The sequence below is a fragment of the Dermochelys coriacea genome, chromosome 1, assembly GCF_009764565.3.
Source record: "Dermochelys coriacea isolate rDerCor1 chromosome 1, rDerCor1.pri.v4, whole genome shotgun sequence".
NCBI lineage: Eukaryota > Metazoa > Chordata > Testudines > Dermochelyidae > Dermochelys > Dermochelys coriacea.
Genome location: NC_050068.2, coordinates 111,534,660 through 111,554,581, shown reverse-complemented (window position 1 = coordinate 111,554,581; position 19,922 = coordinate 111,534,660). Strand labels below are relative to the sequence as shown.

Here is a 19,922-nt window from a genome sequence, read left to right as displayed (position 1 = left end):
TTCCACAACCTCAGCTAAATGCAGTTGGTGAAAACGATTGGGAACTGCTTTATACCCCTTCTTTTTATCTTTTTTGTCCCAAACTTTCAGCCTTCCTTAACATGTTTTCTTCTAGTCCAATCCTAACTGATGAGTTTTAGAACTCAGGAGACACACCAGTCTTTGTGCTGCCACTCAAATATCGTGATAGGCTTTGCAGATACAGATGTGACTTCTGCTCTTCCCAAAAAAAGTGGATGGGGCTGCCTCAGCTGCTAAGGAAGGACTGTTGCTCACATCAGTAGTGTAAAGGAACACATGCATCCTGGGGTACGATGAAGCATGACATCTGTTTGACATCATGACATCATGACATTTAAAAACAATGGGTTCTTGTAGACTCTTGTCCCCATGGTCATGTGGAGGTGCATCTGCTAAGCCCCTGACTAAGATTAAAAGTTCTAGGTAGAATAATCCTAAATTAGAAAAACACAGAGTTTGTTAAAAATGCCCATGCGCGTTTTATTAATAAAAACTAACAGTGCCAAGGTTAAACAAGTCAAACAATTAAAGTCTCTTTATATTCCATAAAATATTACAGAAAAGTTTATTTGTTTCAATAAAAAGACTACTGTCTTAGATAGGCAGCTGACAGTATTTGTGCAGTTAAATGTTTTGTGAATAAATTTTAAAAGACTACCACCTGCCCTGAAATTCCTTTTATAAAAAATGAACTATTAAAAATGATTGACAATTTTGAGTTAAAAAACTTAAAACATTCTCTATATTTAATTTCAACTTTATAATAGATTACAGGAAGATGCTTATGAAACAAATACAAACATTTGTTTCAGTACATGTCTTTATACGATAGACTTATAAGTATGTAAACAACTATATAATAAAAAGTTTCCAAAGTCTGCCTGTAAGAAATCAGGCAATTTTTACCATAAGCAATAACTCATTCCAAACCTTCAAGACATTTTATATAGCTGCATCAGCTGGCAGTAAACATTTGCCAAAAACTTTGTAATTCATATGTCCCAACATATAGTGAAAAACAGCATACAACCTTGATGGAATCATGTTAAGATATTATTTAAGGGAAAATAAATTCACAACATTTATGGAATTTAACATGTAAAAAAGTAAGATGGATCTCTTGTTTGGTTCTTTGGACACTGCATGATTAACAAAAAAAACCCCACAACTACATGAGCTTGCCATCCCTCAACAAAGGCTGTCATCAAAATACACTTCACACTTATGGCCATTTAGTGTATCCATTTCCCACCAAAAGTTAACATTTTATTTCTTCTTTGATGTGGCTACATTTTCTTTAGCAAACTTAGCAATAACATTTGGGGCAAAATGCATTTTCCTTCAAGTAAAAAAAAAGAGCAAATAATAAAGGCTCTGCATTAACACACTGATATCAAAACACACATCCACACCACATTTAAAAATATCCTACATAAAACAATCCTTATTTGCTTATCTGAGGTTATCTAAACTCAGAACTGCTTACCAATATTTTCCTTGTGGGACGGGGCAAAATATATATATATTTTGCGAAGGGGGGGGGGGGAGCGCGCGCGCGCATGAGTGCGTTCTCTCCCTAGAACAATTTTATTCCTGAAAAGTCTACAATCAAAAAGGATCAGTCATCATCATCATTTTCATTAAAGTCATCATCCTCGTCGTCATCATCTCCAACATAAGAGACTGGTGTTTCAACTCTGGAGCCACTGTACTGCGATCCATTGGAACTTGTCGCTAACATCCCATCTCCACCATTGGTAAAGTCACTGAAGTAAGAAAATTAAGTTTTTTTAAAAAAAGTGAGAAATGTTTAATTAAACTGTTACTTGTAACTGAAGTGTAACTGAGGTGTAACACTTAATGAAACTTTGAATGTTTCCAAGAAAAAGTCATCAAGATTTCATCTACTCCTCTCTACCACCCCAATGCCCTATTTTTCTAACTGGTGCGATAACTTCATTATTAAATCACATTTTTTAAATTGTATCCTTTCCCAGATTGCAAATCCATATACAAAGGCAAATTGCAACAGTTAAAAAGAGCTAAACAAATCAGAGAGACAATTGCACCTTTTCCTATAGTTTACTGTAACATATTGAAAAATAGTTCAAAGAACATTTTAGCCATTCAGAAGTCTGCTTACCAGATTTCACTCCAAATAAGTTTAGTGTTTTAAGGACAGAAGGGACCATCAAATCATCTAATCTCATACCCTGTATAATTAAGGCCATAGAAATTCATCAAAACTAAGGCATATTTTCCAGAAGGCATCCAGTCTTGATTCAAAGACTTCAAGATGTGGAGAATTCATCATTTCCCTTGATAGTCTGTTACAATGGTTAATCATCTAGTTACAAATCTGTGCCTTATTTCTCACTTGAATTTGTCTGGCTTTAACTTTCAGCCATTGGTTCTTATTATTCCTTTCTTTCCTAGATTAAAGAGAGCTTTTTAGTACCTAGTATTTTCTCCCTGTGAAGGTACTTATCCACAATCAAACCTCCTCTTGATCTTCTTTTTGAATAATTTAACAGAGCTCCAAGTCTCTCCCTGTAAGGCATTTTCCCCCATTATGTAGGTACAGCCTGCATTACTTACTTCTAGAAATATAACCTTGCATTCAGCTACATAAAAAAACAAAAAAAAAAAAAAAAAAAAACCACCCACTGTTTGAATGAGCCCAGTTTACCAAACAATCAAACTAGCGCAAACAGCAGTATGAACTGCGGAGTGCACTAATATGTTGAACTCTCGCCGCCCTGCAGAGATCCTGCTGGCACAAACGAAAAGGTACTCAGTGCACATTAACATTACTTTTTGGTTCACGCCAGCAAGGTCTACACAGGGCAGTTAGGGCGCTCTACAATTCACACCCCTCTGGTTTGTATGATGGCACAGTGTAGAATACACCCCTGACTACTCGGTATGACGTCCCTTGTCCTCATTACTTACCACTCCTTCTAGTGTCAGGCTCCCATCTGACGATTCCCCATTGACAGCCACCCTGAGACTTATTAAATTTACCAGCTAATTCATTTAAGATGTGCTTGATACTGTCCAGTGCTACTTTAAAAAAAAAAATCAATGTTCTGCAGCACTAAGTCAAACACCTTACAAAAGCCCAAGAATATTAAATCTACAGTTACCTTTATCAACTAAACTTTTTATAGCTCATCAAAAAATGAAATCAAGTTTACTAGACAAGATCTATTTTCAATAAAACCATGTTGACTAGCATTAATTATACTCAATATCCTTTAATTCTCTATTTATTGAGTACCATATCAGCTTTTCCTTTATTTTGTCTGGGAATTATGTCAGACTAACTGGCCTGTAATTACCTAGGGTCATGATGCTGGCCCTTCATGAATATTGATACATTTGCACATTTCCAGCCTTCTGTGATTCCAGCCTTTCTGCATTCCAACACATATTAAAATCTAACATCAACAAGACAAATCTCAGTCAATTCTTCTAGGACTCTTGGGAGAAAATTATCAAGACCTGCTAATTTAAGAGTATTTATCCCTCACAAATATTAACGTCCTCCTTGATTAGTACTGATGAACTACTTACCTATTGTCCCTCATGCAATATGAATAAAAGATACATTATCCTTACAAGTGTGTATTAATATTTAATTGTTAAGAGAGAGTGATAAGTATTTCAATGTTTAAGAATATAAAAGTGTAAAATATAAAAAAGTGATGCAAATATAATGGTATAAGAAAGACTGGAAATGTGGAACACTGTGCAGTTCACCTTTATTACAATATCTACGACAAATATTAATGGTACAGAACCATTTCACAGAAGAAATGTGGCTTTCTATACTTTAAGTAGCAGTTAAATTTTAAATACATAAATTGTGAAATACTAAAGTTATATCACTCACTAATATTACTAATAATGTATTAGTAACACAAAAACATATGAGAATTAAAATACCAGTGGCTTTAGAGTTCAATGAACACAGGACTAGGAGCCATTCTAATCCCAGCTCTGCCACTAACTCAATGAATAGTTGAGGGCAAGTCATTAACTTTTCAGCTTTTCAATAATATAGGCAATACTTATCTGATGCAGTGGCATTTTAAGAGGACTGTTTGTAAAACAAAACAAACAAACAATTTAGTAGTATAATTTCCAAACTTGATGGAAACAAAATATCAACTGAGAAATTACAAATTCAAATATGAAGCAACATTTTCTAACAATGTTTGAATGAAAACATGTTTGTAAGTGAACTGGGTCATTTTCAATTAGCCAAATCATAAGTAGGGATGAGCAAAACCATAAACAAAGAACTGACTGCAACTCTAGATCATCCTTTGAACATAATCTCAGGTTCAATGGTTTGATATAATACTGTGTACTTTAATTTTCATACCATTCACATGCCTTTTTGCATGTCTGGAATATGTCTGAAATATCTTATTTGTAGTATTTTTTGACTTGGTCAAAATAGGAGGCTCTGGAATCTCACAAGAAAAGTGATTTTGATTAAAAAAAATCTAAGTTTTTTTGTTGCATGCCTTGCAGTCTTTTTCAGAAAAGGCCTGGAAAAGGGAGGAAGCCAAAATGGTACGTGTTTGCAGTTGGAACAAAAGTACCCCCAAAAAGAAGGAACCCAACTGTAGAAGTTAAAAACAAGTAAACAACCAACAAAAAAGAACCAAAGCAGTTGCTTCAGATCCATATGATAAAAAACAAAACAATAATTAAAAAAAACACACAACCTGTTCACCCTCCTGCAACAAAGGGATTTGGGCCCGGAGTTTAAAAAAAAAAAAAATAAAAAAAAAAAATCAAAGATGTCAGCATTAGTGTAGAAAGTGCAGTCTGTGCCAGAAACAGCTTCACTGCAACACACCAAGACAGGATATGCGATTGCTGGTTTGTGTGCGTGTTTTTTTTTTTTTTTTTAAATGTAGTAGTACTAAAAGTTCAATTTGGTTGTGAAAGAAATGAACTTAGAAACTGGTAAGTACAGAATGACGATAAAGCAATTTCCCATGTGGGAATTAAATACATCTCCCCAGTGCTGAGAGAATGGACTACATTTGACAGTGAGTCAGATATTTTGTTAAAGGACTTGAAATAGTAGGTAGCTTCTTTTGTAGAAAATTGGCAGAGCATCCAAACCAACTGCTGTCTTCTGTGGTGCATTCCAGTGTGGCTGGTGAGTTAGGAAGTGCTTAGCTGAACCTTAAAATCCAGTTGGTTGTTTGGGATTGGTTCTGGGCAACCATATGGCATAGTGAAAGGTTATGCCTCTGCGTAGCACAACTTGTGACTCTCCCTCATCTCATCTTTCCTAACTTTGGTGCAGAGGAGGAAAGAGAGTCAGGACTCTGGCACCCTAGCAGGGTCCCTTGGCACACCTGAGGGTGCAGATGTGGCATGATCTTCACATACCCTCAGGTTTTTGGTACATTGGGGCAATAGGTAGTAGCTGAAGACCCACACTGGAACTACCCTGTCATGTAGTTTTGAGTTGTTTATTTGTTAAATAAAGTTGCTGCTTCTGCAATTAGTCATATTATAGCATCTACATCTGATTGCTTTTGTGTCTACATCAGTTCAGTTTGTCTACATTCCCAAAGCCAGATCTCACTCAGGCAGTGATTTAGTGCCAGACAACCTAGGCTTCTACTTCACTAATTTTCTGGCTTTTCAAGAGCATTGAACACACACTAAACTTCCTGCAAGAGAGAACAGGGCTTCCCCTTCCCCAAGACACCTGATTCCTTCCTCCCCTCACAACTTAACGGCACAGAAAAATCAGATTTGGTTAGCTCCTGCCAGAATAACTAACAGCAGCAGCAGTCAGAGACCACATTTTTGCAAAAATATTTCTGAGAAACTGAGCTCCTGAGAATGAAGATTATTGGATGGAGTAAGAAAGGGTAATTTGTGGTGACCCAAATTCTCCCAATATGCAAGAGGGTATAAGAAACTCACCAATTCAGCAGATAAATTTGTAGAACCTCTTCAACCCTATCTGACATAGTAAGATATGGTGGTACAAAGTTGAGGGGTGCCAGCACACTGCAAGGATAGTGTGCATATTAGAAGTCCAGTGCAAAGAAAGGTGCAAGTTCATTGGTTTTCTCACCAATCTAACGATCCACAGCCTCCACCTTGGTATCAGACCCTGGCTAGTAGATTTCCTGGTAAAATTTCAAGGCCTATAGTATATAAGGTTTCCCATTCACTTTGGCCCCAATCATTACACAAGAAACTTGGTGAAAACTTGAAGGTGAAAAGGGAGAAATTTACTAACTTTGTAATTCTGCTTCTCTGAAGATATTCTGGCATCTGAGCATCTGCTCCCTAGCACAATATAGGAAGAATTCCCCACCCTTCCCCACACTGGTAGTTCTGAATCATCCCAAAGCTTGGAACTGTCCAGTCCTGACTTGAACATGCAGTAAAAGAAAAAAAAGCCCATTCATTAACAAAACTATTTGAAAACTTAGTGCTTTAATGTGACAGAGCAATAAAGCCAGGTGGTATGCTCACAAAAGTTCCCCTTCCAAACTCCGAGGTAAGGTGACAGTGACAGAAAGCTGCCAAAATGGTATCTTCAGAGAAAGAATCACAGATTTAAATTTTCCCTTGTCGATTTTCGAGTAGTGGAAAGCAAGTGAATTAAGACATGTCCTGAAAGAGGGATTCACAACCTGGAGATTGCAATCATGCTGGCCTGTCCTGTACCATAAGAGAGGGAGAGAGTAAGAGAGGGTGTGTGTGTGTGTGTGTGTGTGTGTGTGTGTGTGTGTGTGTGTGTGTGTGTGTGTGTGTGTGTGTGTGTGTGTGTGTGTGTGTGTGTGTGTGTGTGTGTGTGTGTGTGTGTGTGTGTGTGTGTGTGTGTGTGTGTGTGTGTGTGTGTGTGTGTAGGGAGAGAGTAACAGGGTGTGGGGGTGGGTTAGAGGTTGCCGTGGGCAGTTCAGGTTGATCCTGGTAGGTAGGAGGATGTCAAGGTATGGAAATAGTCAAGGGACTCTGGCACTTGCTCCCCTCATCCTCCTTCATCCAAAACAACCCAAATCTGGTGACCTTCTGGGCATGCAATAAAAGCCATTTATTCGATACAGTTTTTGGAGAAGGCTGAATGGATGATCTTGGAGACAAAGGGGGACAGAAATGACACTTTTGTAGCTAATTCAATGGCTGGCCACGTTGAGTTAATTTGTCCTTTTCAATACAGTAACTCCCCGCTCAACATCTTCTTGCTTAACGTTGTTTTGCTGTTACGTCCCTGCTCCATTACAGAACATGCTCATTTAAAGTTGTGCAATGCTCCCCATAACGTTGTTTGGCCGCCTGCTTTGTCCATGGCTGGCAGATCCCAATCAGCTCCCCTATTCCCTCCCGCAGCACCCCCCGCCCACTGGCAGACCCCACGGATCAGCACCTTCTCCCTGCTCCCCCCGCCTCCTGCCCGTGCCAACTGTCTTGTGGCATTCAGGAGGATGGGGGGAGGAATGAGGACGTGGTGCGCAGCCTCTGCTGCATCCTTCCCCTTCCCCCCAGCTTCCTGAATGCCGCAAACTAGCTGATTGCAGCAGGCAGGAGGCAGGGAGGGGGACTGGCTGCGCGCTGCATCCTCACTCCTCCCTCCCAGCCTCCTGAACACCACTAGATAGCTGATTGACGTGGGGGGGGGGAGGAGGAGGAGTGAGGATGTGGCATGCAGAGTAAAAGGGGAGAAGAGGCGGGTTAAGGGTGAGGGTTTGGGGGAAGGGGTGGAGTGGACAGGCTGAGGGTTGAGCCCCCCGCCCCCGGCAAAGTCATTGCCTGTGCTTGTAAGAACAGCAAGAGGAGCAGCCGGACAATCCACCCTCTTCCACTCAGACTCCTCCACCTCAACCAAGCTTCATACTCAATGATATTAAATTATTTCTTAAAAATTGTTTAAAAAACTTATACCTGTATTAAACTGCTTGTTTAAAATGGTTTAAAAATGTATAGAATGCCTTTTATCTGGCAAAAAAAATTTCCCTTTAATTCTTATGGGATTCACTTAACATCGTTTTGCTTAAAGTTGCATTTTTCATGAACGTAACTACAACATTAAGTGAGGAGTTACTGCATTTGCTTTTTAACGCCACTTGGTGTATTACTCTGTTAAGATTAAATGTAAGGCTACCTAAAGCTTTTGCAAAGGTGTCTTAAATATAGCATGTTTACTGCAAGAGGCAGCAAAAACTAAGCTAATACCCATAACATGAGCAAGAGAGAGAGGGAAATAGGCAAGCTCAGAATGGGTATATGGCTACAGTGGTGCATAAAGAAGGTAACTGTCCACTACTGTTGCTGTCAATGAGCAAAGAAATTAAGTTGTTCAAACCTTGCGTTAGGGAGCCATGACCAAACAAGAATCCTGCCCAGATGGTATCTCTGTGGTATGAAAAAAGTCCTTCTCTAAACTTAAAACCTAAACTAAACTATTCTATACTAATCCTAGTCTAGCTAATTTATTTCCCCATGTTTTGTGACAGGTTACTGCTTAGCTCATCATACATTAACCACAATTCAATTATATGAATATGTCAAAAGGAGGTAGCTGCCTCAAGTGATGGTCAGTCCATTTGCTCCCCCAAGAGGTAGATAGGCACTGGTAAGAAATACGAGTAAATTATAGCAAAAATAATGCCTGTCTCAGAATTACCTTAAAAAAAAAAAATCTGACACACCAGGTAGCTGAGGCAGAACTAGAGACAGTACAGCGTATGGAATACAGGCTAACACTAATTTATGCATTAACTTACCTGGCAGAAAATCTAGTGACATCTGAAGTGGAACCTGATGAAGATGTTACATATACACTGCTGATTGATCCCTGAGCCATTTCTGTAAAACAAAAAAAGTGTATACTTCTAAAATACATTCAACAATACCACATACAAACAGACTCAAACTCAATGGATTCCGACTACAAGTGTTGGGTTCAGGTTGAATTGAAGACAGCCTGACACTTCTGGGCTCAGGTCTAATAGTCTCTGATCACTTCCTCCTGCTTCTGGCTTTGGTGCAGTGATAGTTGTGTATCCCACTCCTGCCCGACACTGGCAGCTTGCTGTGTTTGTACACTGCAGAATGAGAAATGCTGAGACTTGTCAGCACACTCACTCCGCAGCAGAGATCTAGCAGTGAGGTGATGGTGGCTGGCTGGAATGGGGCATTCAGCCATCACCACACCAGCCCCATGGGCAGGAGGCGGCTGGAGACAGATATAGGGTGTGGGGAGGAGCCAGGACAAGACCTAAGGATGAGGCAGTGGCACTGGCACAGTTTCCATGGGAATGGCCCAAAGGAGTGGGGAACTGACTCACTGGGCTGGAGCAGGGTGGGTAATTTGTCCCCCCAGTTCCACTGAAGGAAACAAGGTAAAGAAAATGGAGTTTGGGTTGGAGAACAGACCATTGCAATCTAACACAAACCCAACAGACCCGACTATTAGTATTTGGATCAGGTATGAAAACAACTCAACACACTTGGGCTAGGGTTCGGCTTGGCCGTGGTCTAGTCAAATTCAGGCAGGCTTTAAAATTATGCCCGAGCAGATGTCTAAAATTAATATAATTGCATAAACAATCAAAGTATTCCCTCTGATTGCAGCCGGGGGGGAGGAAGGGGGGAGAAGAGGTCTTTCAACTTCGAAAAATACATTCACTCTCACAGACATTTCCTCAAGCCCCAAACCCAAAGTGGCACCATTAGTGGGGATAAGCAGGAATGAAATCAGAGAGCTGCAGAGAACTATCAGACTCCAAAATGCAACAACATACTTCCTATTTGAATGCTACATGTTGAGATTTTTTTCCTTCTCAGATGGTGGAAGTAACAATCACGGCAACAAAAAATAATCAACCAGTAATGACATTTGCAGTTACCAGATGTTTTACATTTGTAATTGAATCAATTGAATATTGCCTTAAGTTTTCCTCCACAACAAAAGTTATCATTAATAAAACTAAAAGGATGTGTTACTCACATTGTGGTAACTTTAATTCCTCGAGATATGTTGTCCTCTTTGTAGTGCACTTCAGGCTGTGCATGCGCTCCATGAGCCTAGGACTGGAGATTTTGCCTAAGCAGTGTCCGTCTGATGTGTGCATGCGCCCTCGCTCTCCTCACTGAGGGGATAAAAGGGGTTGTTGGACCACTGCCCTCTTAGTTCCTTCTCTACTGCCATTCACATTGGGGGAAACCAGGCAGTAAAGGAGCAGGTTGGGTAGCACACTACACATAGGGACTACACATCTTGAAGAACTCAAGTTACTACAAGATGAGTAACCCATATTCTTCGAGTGATTGCCCCTATGCATAGGGTACTCCACATGATTCACAAGCAGTCTCTTTTTAATGAGGAGGGTGCACGGAGCATTATGACACAGATTGCAGAACAGGCTACCCAAAGAAGCACCACAGGCAGCTACGTGCACCACTGCACAGCGTCTAGCAAAAGTGCGTATGGAATTCCAAATTGCTGTTCTGCAGACATCAGTAATAGGATGTCTCTAAAGGAAGCTACCAATGCTTTCTGAGCACCAGTCAAATGTGCTCGAACACTGCCTTCAAGGGTTCAGCAGGCAGCAGAGTAGGATGCATCCCAAAATCCATTTCGACAGCCTCTGGGAGGAAATGGCTTCTCCTTTCATTCATTCTGCAAATGATATAAAGAGCCTAAGAGACTTTCAAAATGATTTGGTCCTTTACAGATAAAAGGCAAGAGTCCTATGCACATCCAGTGAGCGACACACCAGTCCCGTGCTAAACTGATGTTTAGGGTAGTACACCAGTAAGTCAATACTTTGGTCAATGTCTATTAATTTCCACAGAATACACCTTCGGGACAACCTTTTGATGAAATTTCATGATTACCTTATCTTTGTGGGAAATTGTATGAGGGAGGTCTGCCATGAGCACCCTTAACGCCCAAAAATTTTCTGGCTGACATGATAGCTACCGAAACGCTACCTTCACAGAGAGATTACTCCTGAGGGCATTCCAAGCCAAAAAACCCGAAAAATTCTGTGCACAATATTTTAAAATTCTGCAAGTTTTATTTGTCAATAAATAAATGCAGAGGCTCCAGCATGGCAGTGGGGAACACAAGCCACTGGCTGCACGAAGGCGAGAGATCAGCCTACAGTCTCCCCACCCCTTGGACAAGGACTCAGTGGTAAGGCTGCACCCTACCCTGATCCAACACAAGGCCTGGGCCTGCCCCACAAAAACCCTAGGGCCCTGTGCACCAGGCGTACCAGGTGTGGGGCAGGCAGGCTCAACCAAGCAGGATCCAAGTGTGGTGGGGCTCATTGTGGGGGGATCCAGGTGTGAGGTGAGAGGATTCTGCGGGCAGCTCAGTGGGGGGGGGTCTAAGTGTGGGGGGATCTGGATGCACAGAGGCTCTTGTGTGGGGGGGGTACAGGAGCAATGGAACTCTGCAGGGGGTTCCAAGTGAAAGTGCTTGGGGCTCAGCAGAGGGGTCTGAGTGTGGGGGTCTCATCAAAAGGGTCTTGATGCTGGGGGAGTGGGGCTTGATGGGGCGGGGGTCAGGGTGCAGCTAACTGGAGGTCTGGATGTTGGGGCTCAGGGTTGTGCAGCAGGTGGGGGTTTAAGTGCAGGGAACTCAATGGGGGTCATCTGGGTGCAGGGGTGGGAGTCAGGAGGCATGTGGTCTGGGTGCAGGGAGCTCCAGTTGCAGGGGTTGAGGTTCAATGTGGTGGGGTTCGGGTATGGAAGGCTAGGGGGGGTTCTAGGTGACGCTTGGCAGGGGTGTCTGGTATAGGAGGTCCAGATGCACAGGGGTTGGGCAGATGGGGGAGCAGCTCCCTGTACAGTGACCCCTCCTCCTGCAGCTGAGGAGCAATGGGGGCAGGAAGTAGGGGAGGACGCTGAGGTGGCTGGGGATGTGAGACCCACTCCTGCAGCTGGGGAGATTTCTGAGGGTGGGTTTCACATCCCCAGCCACTCCTTGCAGGGGAAGAGGAAGTCCCATCCTCTCCTGCCTCCAGCCCAGCCAGGACTAGCAGCTAATCCTGGCTCAGGGTAGGATCCACTGGCTGGTGTGTCCCCAGCCCTGTGGTGATTTACCTCTCTGCTGGTTGCTCTGGGTGCCTGAAACGATGTACCTGCACAGCTAGGGAGTGGCGCATGACTGCTCTTGCAGCTTCCCTTTGCTTCCCTGTCAGAAAGTCATTTTTCTGCAAGGAAGCAAAGAAATCTGAGGGGGACATTAATTCTGCGCACGTGCAGAATTCCCCCAGGAGTCAGAGATGTAGCAGAAAGCAAGATGCTAGAGGATCAAAAAGTGATTTAGTCACGGTTGATAAAAAAAGGTTCAAACCACAGCTGGCATAGGTTTAGCCACCAGAAGGAAGACTCTAATCATACCTTTTAAGAGGAGGATATAACTGGCTGAGAAAGAATAGATGTCCACCAGATGAAAATTGCTGATGGCTGCGAGGTGTATTCTGTGGGAATTAACAGACAGCCCTATGGATTTTAGGGATAGGAGACAGTCCAATATGTCCAGAATCTGTGCTCATAAAGAAGAGAGATTCCTTGCTTGGTCACAGCAAAACATCAAACTTTTTCACATTACCAGGAAATGTTACGAAGCAATGTCCTTTCTATTACTGCTCAGGATGTTTTTAACTCCTCCAATATCTACCCAAATACCATGCCCTCATGGCTGGGTTGGAGTGGCAAGTTCTTCCCTCGTCTTGAGATAAGAGGGGTTGTATCAGGACATGATGGAGATGGGACCAGACTGACAGTTGAAAAAGTACAGGGTACCAGAACTTATGGGCCCAACCCAGTGCTGTGAAAGTCACTTGTGCCTTATCCTGTCTAATTTTCCTCAATGCCCATGGTACAAGAGAACTGGGGGTAAGTGTACCTCAGGGCTCACACCCATTGTATGTGGAAAGCTTCTTATGGAAAGCCTGGGCTTCCACCCCTTCTGGAACAAAACTCATTGCACTTGTTCACACGTGGCACGAAGATCTGTGGAAGACTCCATGGCTGAAATATCTCCTGGGAGGGACAGGTCATGCAGCTCCCAATCTCATTTGCTTTAAGAGTAGTCCAGTGTGTTCTGGATGCCAGGCAAGTGGACGGCAGTCAGGGTAATTTGCATGAGACTGCAACAGTTCCAAGGGAAACAATCTCTGTGCAGAGCTGTGAGGAGCATGGTCCTCTCTGCTTGTTGATATAATAAACTGCCATTATGTTGTCCAACAACACCTGGACTGACCTGTCACGGACGTGAGGAATTGTAGGCCAGTCTGACTCTTCTCAGTTTCAAGATGATGTGAAGCATAGAATCCTGAGGAGATACTTCCCTTAAGCAACATGCTCTTACAGAAGTGCTCCCCAAACTAAATGGGATACACCTATGATCAAAATCTTCATTGGAAGTGGGGGACTGAATGGCAGTGGGTGAACCCTCAGTGCTGAAGGAGATGATGATAATCTGCCTCCACTCCATGGTACCGGCAACAATCTGGTCCCTACTCGAGGACAGGGACAGAGAGAGATTCTGCAGGGAGTTCAGTATTGGCTAAAGTCTCAATACTGGGCGCTGTGGTTGGAAAGTAATGATGAATCCAGTTCTTGGATCACAAAGATGTAATTTGAAGTCAAGAAACAAGCTGGAGTGAAACGGAGTTGTTTCTGTAACCCGAGTAACCAAAGGGGTGCCAGATCTGGCAGTATTGACATGACAGATTTTGGTGTCGAGTACCAATCCCAGCACTGGAAATACAGCTCTCTTGCCCTTCAAAGATGTCATGGTCCAGTTCTTCCAAGTACTGGACAGTTCCACTCCAGAGTATGAATCTCCCAATGATTCAGTACAGTATGGGGATTTTTGCCACTTTTTAGAGGGCTTGAAGCTAGAACCTTCGCTCTTGTCCTTGTGGGAACACTTATGTCTCCCTTCCCCATTTGTCCTGGCTTTACTCTCCCAAGTCTCTCGGATCTGAAGAACACAGAACCACGTGGGACCAAAAAAAGAGGTGCCACTATCTTCTTCGGGATGATGTACAGGTGTTGTTCCTACCTTTGTGGACTCCTCCATGAGGAACGTCGGAGTTGAAACTCCCCTTGACTGTTTGGCCCTACTCAGGAATGTCCTGCACACTGCACCTGCAAGGGATGTGGGTTTCCTCTAGGCAGTAGACAAGTGTGGTAATCTGAGCAGGAAGAATTTGTGGCACTTGATGTAGCTTTTAAAGCTGGGGATCCTTGGCTAGTCTCCCACACCTGTAGCAAGAACAAAGGGTTTTTTTCGTTTTGGGGGTGGGGAGGGGGGTTTATACAGAGATCACTTCTTGCCTGTGAGGAAAGGTGCAAGTTCAAATTGGAAGTGTACCCCTAAAACTAACTAAATGGCAAAAGGCATCTAGCTGGCAATAGTCACTTGGAATCATCTGTGCATGCACTCCAGCAGCATTCACTGTGTTATAGCTGCATCAAATGGCAAAGGAGTAAGTTGGAGCAGCTTAGAAGAGCTGTGATTGAGATATCATAGAATCATAGAATCATAGAATATCAGGGTTGGAAGGGACCCCAGAAGGTCATCTAGTCCAACCCCCTGCTCAAAGCAGGACCAAGTCCCAGTTAAATCATCCCAGCTAGGGCTTTGTCAAGCCTGACCTTAAAAACCTCTAAGGAAGGAGATTCTACCACCTCCCTAGGTAACGCATTCCAGTGTTTCACCACCCTCTTAGTGAAAAAGTTTTTCCTAATATCCAATCTAAACCTCCCCCATTGCAACTTGAGACCATTACTCCTCGTTCTGTCATCTGCTACCATTGAGAACAGTCTAGAGCCATCCTCTTTGAAACCCCCTTTCAGGTAGTTGAAAGCAGCTATCAAATCCCCCCTCATTCTTCTCTTCTGCAGACTAAACAATCCCAGCTCCCTCAGCCTCTCCTCATAAGTCATGTGCTCTAGACCCCTAATCATTTTCGTTGCCCTTCGTTGTACTCTTTCCAATTTATCCACATCCTTCCTGTAGTGTGGGGCCCAAAACTGGACACAGTACTCCAGATGAGGCCTCACCAGTGTCGAATAGAGGGGAACGATCACGTCCCTCGATCTGCTCGCTATGCCCCTACTTATACAACCCAAAATGCCATTGGCCTTCTTGGCAACAAGGGCACACTGCTGACTCATATCCAGCTTCTCGTCCACTGTCACCCCTAGGTCCTTTTCCGCAGAACTGCTGCCGAGCCATTCGGTCCCTAGTCTGTAGCGGTGCATTGGATTCTTCCATCCTAAGTGCAGGACCCTGCATTTATCCTTATTGAATCTCATTAGATTTCTTTTGGCCCAATCCTCCAATTTGTCTAGGTCCTTCTGTATCCTATCCCTCCCCTCCAGCGTATCTACCACTCCTCCCAGTTTAGTATCATCCGCAAATTTGCTGAGAGTGCAATCCACACCATCCTCCAGATCATTTATGAAGATATTGAACAAAACGGGCCCCAGGACCGACCCCTGGGGCACTCCACTTGACACCGGCTGCCAACTAGACATGGAGCCATTGATCACTACCCGTTGAGCCCGACAATCTAGCCAGCTTTCTACCCACCTTATAGTGCATTCATCCAGCCCATACTTCCTTAACTTGCTGACAAGAATGCTGTGGGAGACCGTGTCAAAAGCTTTGCTAAAGTCAAGAAACAATACATCCACTGCTTTCCCTTCATCCACAGAACCAGTAATCTCATCATAAAAGGCGATTAGATTAGTCAGGCATGACCTTCCCTTGGTGAATCCATGCTGACTGTTCCTGATCACTTTCCTCTCCTCTAAGTGCTTCAGGATTGATTCTTTGAGGACCTGCTCCATGATTTTTCCAGGGACTGAGGTGAGGCTGACCGGCCTGTAGTTCCCAGGATCCTCCTTCTTCCCTTTTTTAAAGATGGGCACTACATTAGCCTTTTTCCAGTCATCCGGGACTTCCCCCGTTCGCCACGAGTTTTCAAAGATATGAGGAGATCTGGGTCCGTCTCCCATGTATGTTACCAAACAGAAGAGTTGCAAGTGTACCTTGAGCTTCCAATCTACATCATTTCAACAGAGAATTGTGTAGATTGTATCAGTAGCAGGGCAGCAGGGTCTTCTTGCCATGGATGCCAGCATTGAGTGGGATGAGACAGCAATCTGTGGATTTAATAGTGGGTAGCGGAAATTACAGGTTTAGGTAATATTCTATGTGCAAGCGTGAAGGGGTTGTAAATGGTTATTAAATGTTACAAGTGTGGTTTTTTGTTGGAGTAGTGAGCTCAGTGTTTGAGTAAAGAACAGGGCAAGAAGCAACTGTCCATTACAGTGAAAAGGCAGAATGGGAGTTGTTGTTAGTTGGCTGGGATATGTGTATTCTTTTAGTGCACTGTCCAGCTCTGCACAGATAACTGGTTCAGAAGCTTCAACAGCGTCACCCAGTGTTGTTAAACGCTGAAGGCCAGAACATCATTGCCTTAGTAACACTGTTCAGTCTGTTCAGATTGTATGTCCTTGATTATTATTAGCAGCAGATAACGTAGCCTGCTTGTTCAGCAAACTTCCATGTTACTTATAAAGAAAGAACATAGGCACGATTTAGTGGCAAAGGCCAGGTTTACTGTCACAGAGCAGTCCTAGCCCCCTTGGATCTGTGATTACAGGTATGCTAACAGGAGTGCCCTGTTGCAAGAAACAGCTCACAGTCAGCAGCGAGAATCTCTGCTGTCCTCTAAGCCACACAAAGAATTAAGGTGAAGTATCCCTACATGTATAGATTAAGACATGCATACATAAACAACACACCACCTTATGTATTTCATGACATCTGTTTGTTACTGCCCTTTATTCCTGATATCTTGGACAAAACATTCCTATTCATTGTTTTGTCAGACCATCTTATCTTGTACTAGATTGGGATGTATCTGTATTAGCTAAAATATATTTAAGTAAATATCTAGTACCTAGTACACTAACAAATCTGCCAAGTCCTCATACTAAACAGTGAACTTCATCTACTTTAATACATGGCCTAATTTTGGTTCAGAGTCTTTGAGGTATCAATATCTTGCACCAGGTCCAGTGCTCCAGGCTCTTCTCCTGTTCTACTACATTAGTATGCGTGTTACGGGTATCTTGGGGGAAATCCCCCAAAGAGGGCCGAGCTAAGGTTGCATAGGCATTTACCTTAAGTATTTATTTGCTGCTTTTAAGAAGTCTGAATTTTGCTGAATTTGATGTTCTGGAAGAGACTGAGCTAATCACTGGGCAACGTGAACTCTGCATTAAAGTAATTTCCTAGTTTTTTTGAACAAAAATGTTTGCTGGTAGAGTTAGTGGTCACAGACAGTTGTAGTTCTCACCTAGTTTGCAGTTGATATGCTACTGGGGATAAGTAATAAGAGATCTAGCTTTTATATAGTGCTTTTAAATCAATAGATAAAGAACTTTACATCACTATCCCCATGTTATAGATGGGAAACTAAGGCACAGAGAGGTGAAGTGACTTACCCAAGGTCACTCAGCAAGCCAGTGGCAGAGCTGGGAACAGTTTCAGTTCACTGGTCTTTCTACTAGTCCACTCAGCTCGTGTGTGATTCTCCAGTGCTTCTCTACCCCTCCAGTAAAGTAGGGATAATGATCATACTTTGAAATGTTTGCGTATCAGAGAGGTGTTAAGCTGCCTATTCAACTTAATGAGATGTTCTCAGATGAAAGAGAACACAGCCTGATACAACTCTGACACCTGTGAACTGGCACATTCATGTGGCATGGGAGTTGTGTTTCCCTGCTCCCCAGAGCTGGAGAGTTTCTGATACATGTCAAGCATACCCGTTCTCAGCACTTCATCCTAATCTCAGCAGTGTGTTTTTGGTGCCTGCTCCAAACAGGACTCTTGTAAACTCACCTCCCAGAGGGGAAGGGCAACCCCAGATTCTGGCTCATATGTGGGGAATGGGCTTGGAAGCTACTAGAAAGGCATGCCCCTTTGGAACTTGGCTCACATGGGGGGAGGGGGGGGAAGAGGCAGGGCCCACCCAGAACCTGGTACACATTGTGGGGCAGGGAACAGGGCTTAGACATTCCCAGGGACCAGGAACCTCAGATCTCAGCTCAGATAGGGGGAGGAAGAGGGGCTCAGACCCCCGGCACGATAGATGAGCCCCTTCTAGAACCTGGCTCACATAAATGGGCAGGAAAAGGGGAGTGGGAATCATAACACACCTGTAGATAGCCTAGGGGCTCCCAGATTGTAGTACAGACCTGGGAGGGGACTGAAGGGCTAACAGGCACCTCACTCATCCCCCATCTCAATCTTCTACCACTCCCCTCCCTCTCCTCATCACCTGATCCCCCAATCCCTCTTCTCATCCTATTCCCACATACTCTTCCATTGTTAGTCACCCTCCCCTCCCCTAGCAAGCATTTGCTTGTTGTAGTTTATTTTCCTTTAAAAAAAATAGCTTCAGTGTTTTTGAATATTCTACTGTACTCAGATTACATTTCCCCAAAACATCCATCTTTTGACAAAGAAAGATTGGAGCAATATGCCTGGGGCTTTTTAAATTTCAAATTTCTACCCCGAGTTGGATTTGAACTCTGACACGATGCTCAAATTCCATGACATCATCATACCCTTGGAGCCACCTAAATCCTACGATGTGAGGGGAAATAAACAGGAAGAACTAGAAATATTAAGTGAATAATCAGTTACAACATAATTGGCATCAGAGATTTGGCGGGATAATTCACATAACTGGAACACTAGTATAGAAGGGTACAGCTTGTTCAATACAGACAAGCAGGAGAAAAAAAGGAGGTGATGTTGCTTTGTATATCAAAAATGTATACATTTGCACGGAGGTCAAGACAGAAGTTGGAGGCAAACCTGTTGAAAGCCTCTGGGTAAGGCTAAAAGGGGTAAAAAAAACCCCAAGGGTGATGTCCTGGTAGGAGTCCACTGTAGACCACCTAACAGAAAGAAGAGGTGGATAAGGCCTTTTTTAAACAACTAACAAAATCATCCAAAACACAGGACTTGATGATGAGGGACTTCAACTACTCAGACACCTATTTGGAAAACAACACAGCAGGGCACAGATTATCCAACATGTTCTTGGAATGCATTGGAGATAACTTTTTATTACAGAAGGTGGAGAAAGTGTCCGAGGGAGAGGATATCATAGATCTGATCCTGACAAACAGGGAGTAACTCATTTGAAGATGGAAGGCAGCTTCGGTGAAAGTGATCACAAAATGATGAGTTCATGATTCTAAGAAATGGTAAGAGGGAAAACAGTAGAATAAAGACAATAGACTTCAAGAAAGCAGACTTTAGCAAGTCTAATGGGAAAAACAGTTCAGGAGAATGAGCAGGGTTTTTTTTTTTTTTTTAAAAACAGACATTAAGGGCACAAAAGCAAACTATTTCAGCATGTAGGAAAGAAAGTATAGTAAGAGACAACCTTGGCTTAAATCAGGAGATCTTCAATGACCTGAAACTCAAAAGAGTCATACAAAAACTGGAAATTAGGTCGAATTATTAAGGATGAATATTAAAAAACAACTAAGCATGTAGACACAAAATTAGAAAGGCCAGAATGAGATTAAGTTAACTAGGGAAAAAGGGTAACAAGAAAATATTTTACAAATACATTAGAAGCAAGAGGAAGACCAAGGACACAGTAGGCCCATTACTCTATGAGTAGGGAAAGGTAGTAACAGAAAACACAGCAATGCCCCCCTCCCCAAAAAACCCCTTTTTTGTTTCAGTTTTCAACAAAAAAAGTTAGCAGCGATTGGACAACTATAATAATGAATATCAATGTAAATCGGGTAGGATCTGAGCTTAAAATAGAGAAAGAAAAGTA

General features: G+C 42.8%; 1 protein-coding gene across 13 annotated transcripts in view; it reads right to left on the bottom strand.

Moving 5' to 3' along the window:
- Window positions 1-476: 476 nt before the first annotated feature.
- Window positions 477-19,922, bottom strand: part of TFDP1 (transcription factor Dp-1) — a 106,147-nt gene continuing 86,701 nt past the window's right edge. For 12 of the 13 annotated variants that reach the window (XM_043506876.1, XM_043506973.1, XM_038416431.2 and 9 more), the window contains exons 11-12: window positions 8,799-8,880; window positions 477-1,787 (exon numbers count right to left, since the gene is read on the bottom strand). In XM_043506876.1, the coding sequence (XP_043362811.1) occupies window positions 1,640-1,787; window positions 8,799-8,880 (230 nt within the window). In that variant the 3' untranslated portion in view covers window positions 477-1,639. Of the gene's footprint in view, window positions 1,790-8,568; window positions 8,645-8,798; window positions 8,881-19,922 lie in introns of all 13 variants that reach the window. The other variant, XM_043507108.1, reaches the window with a different exon arrangement.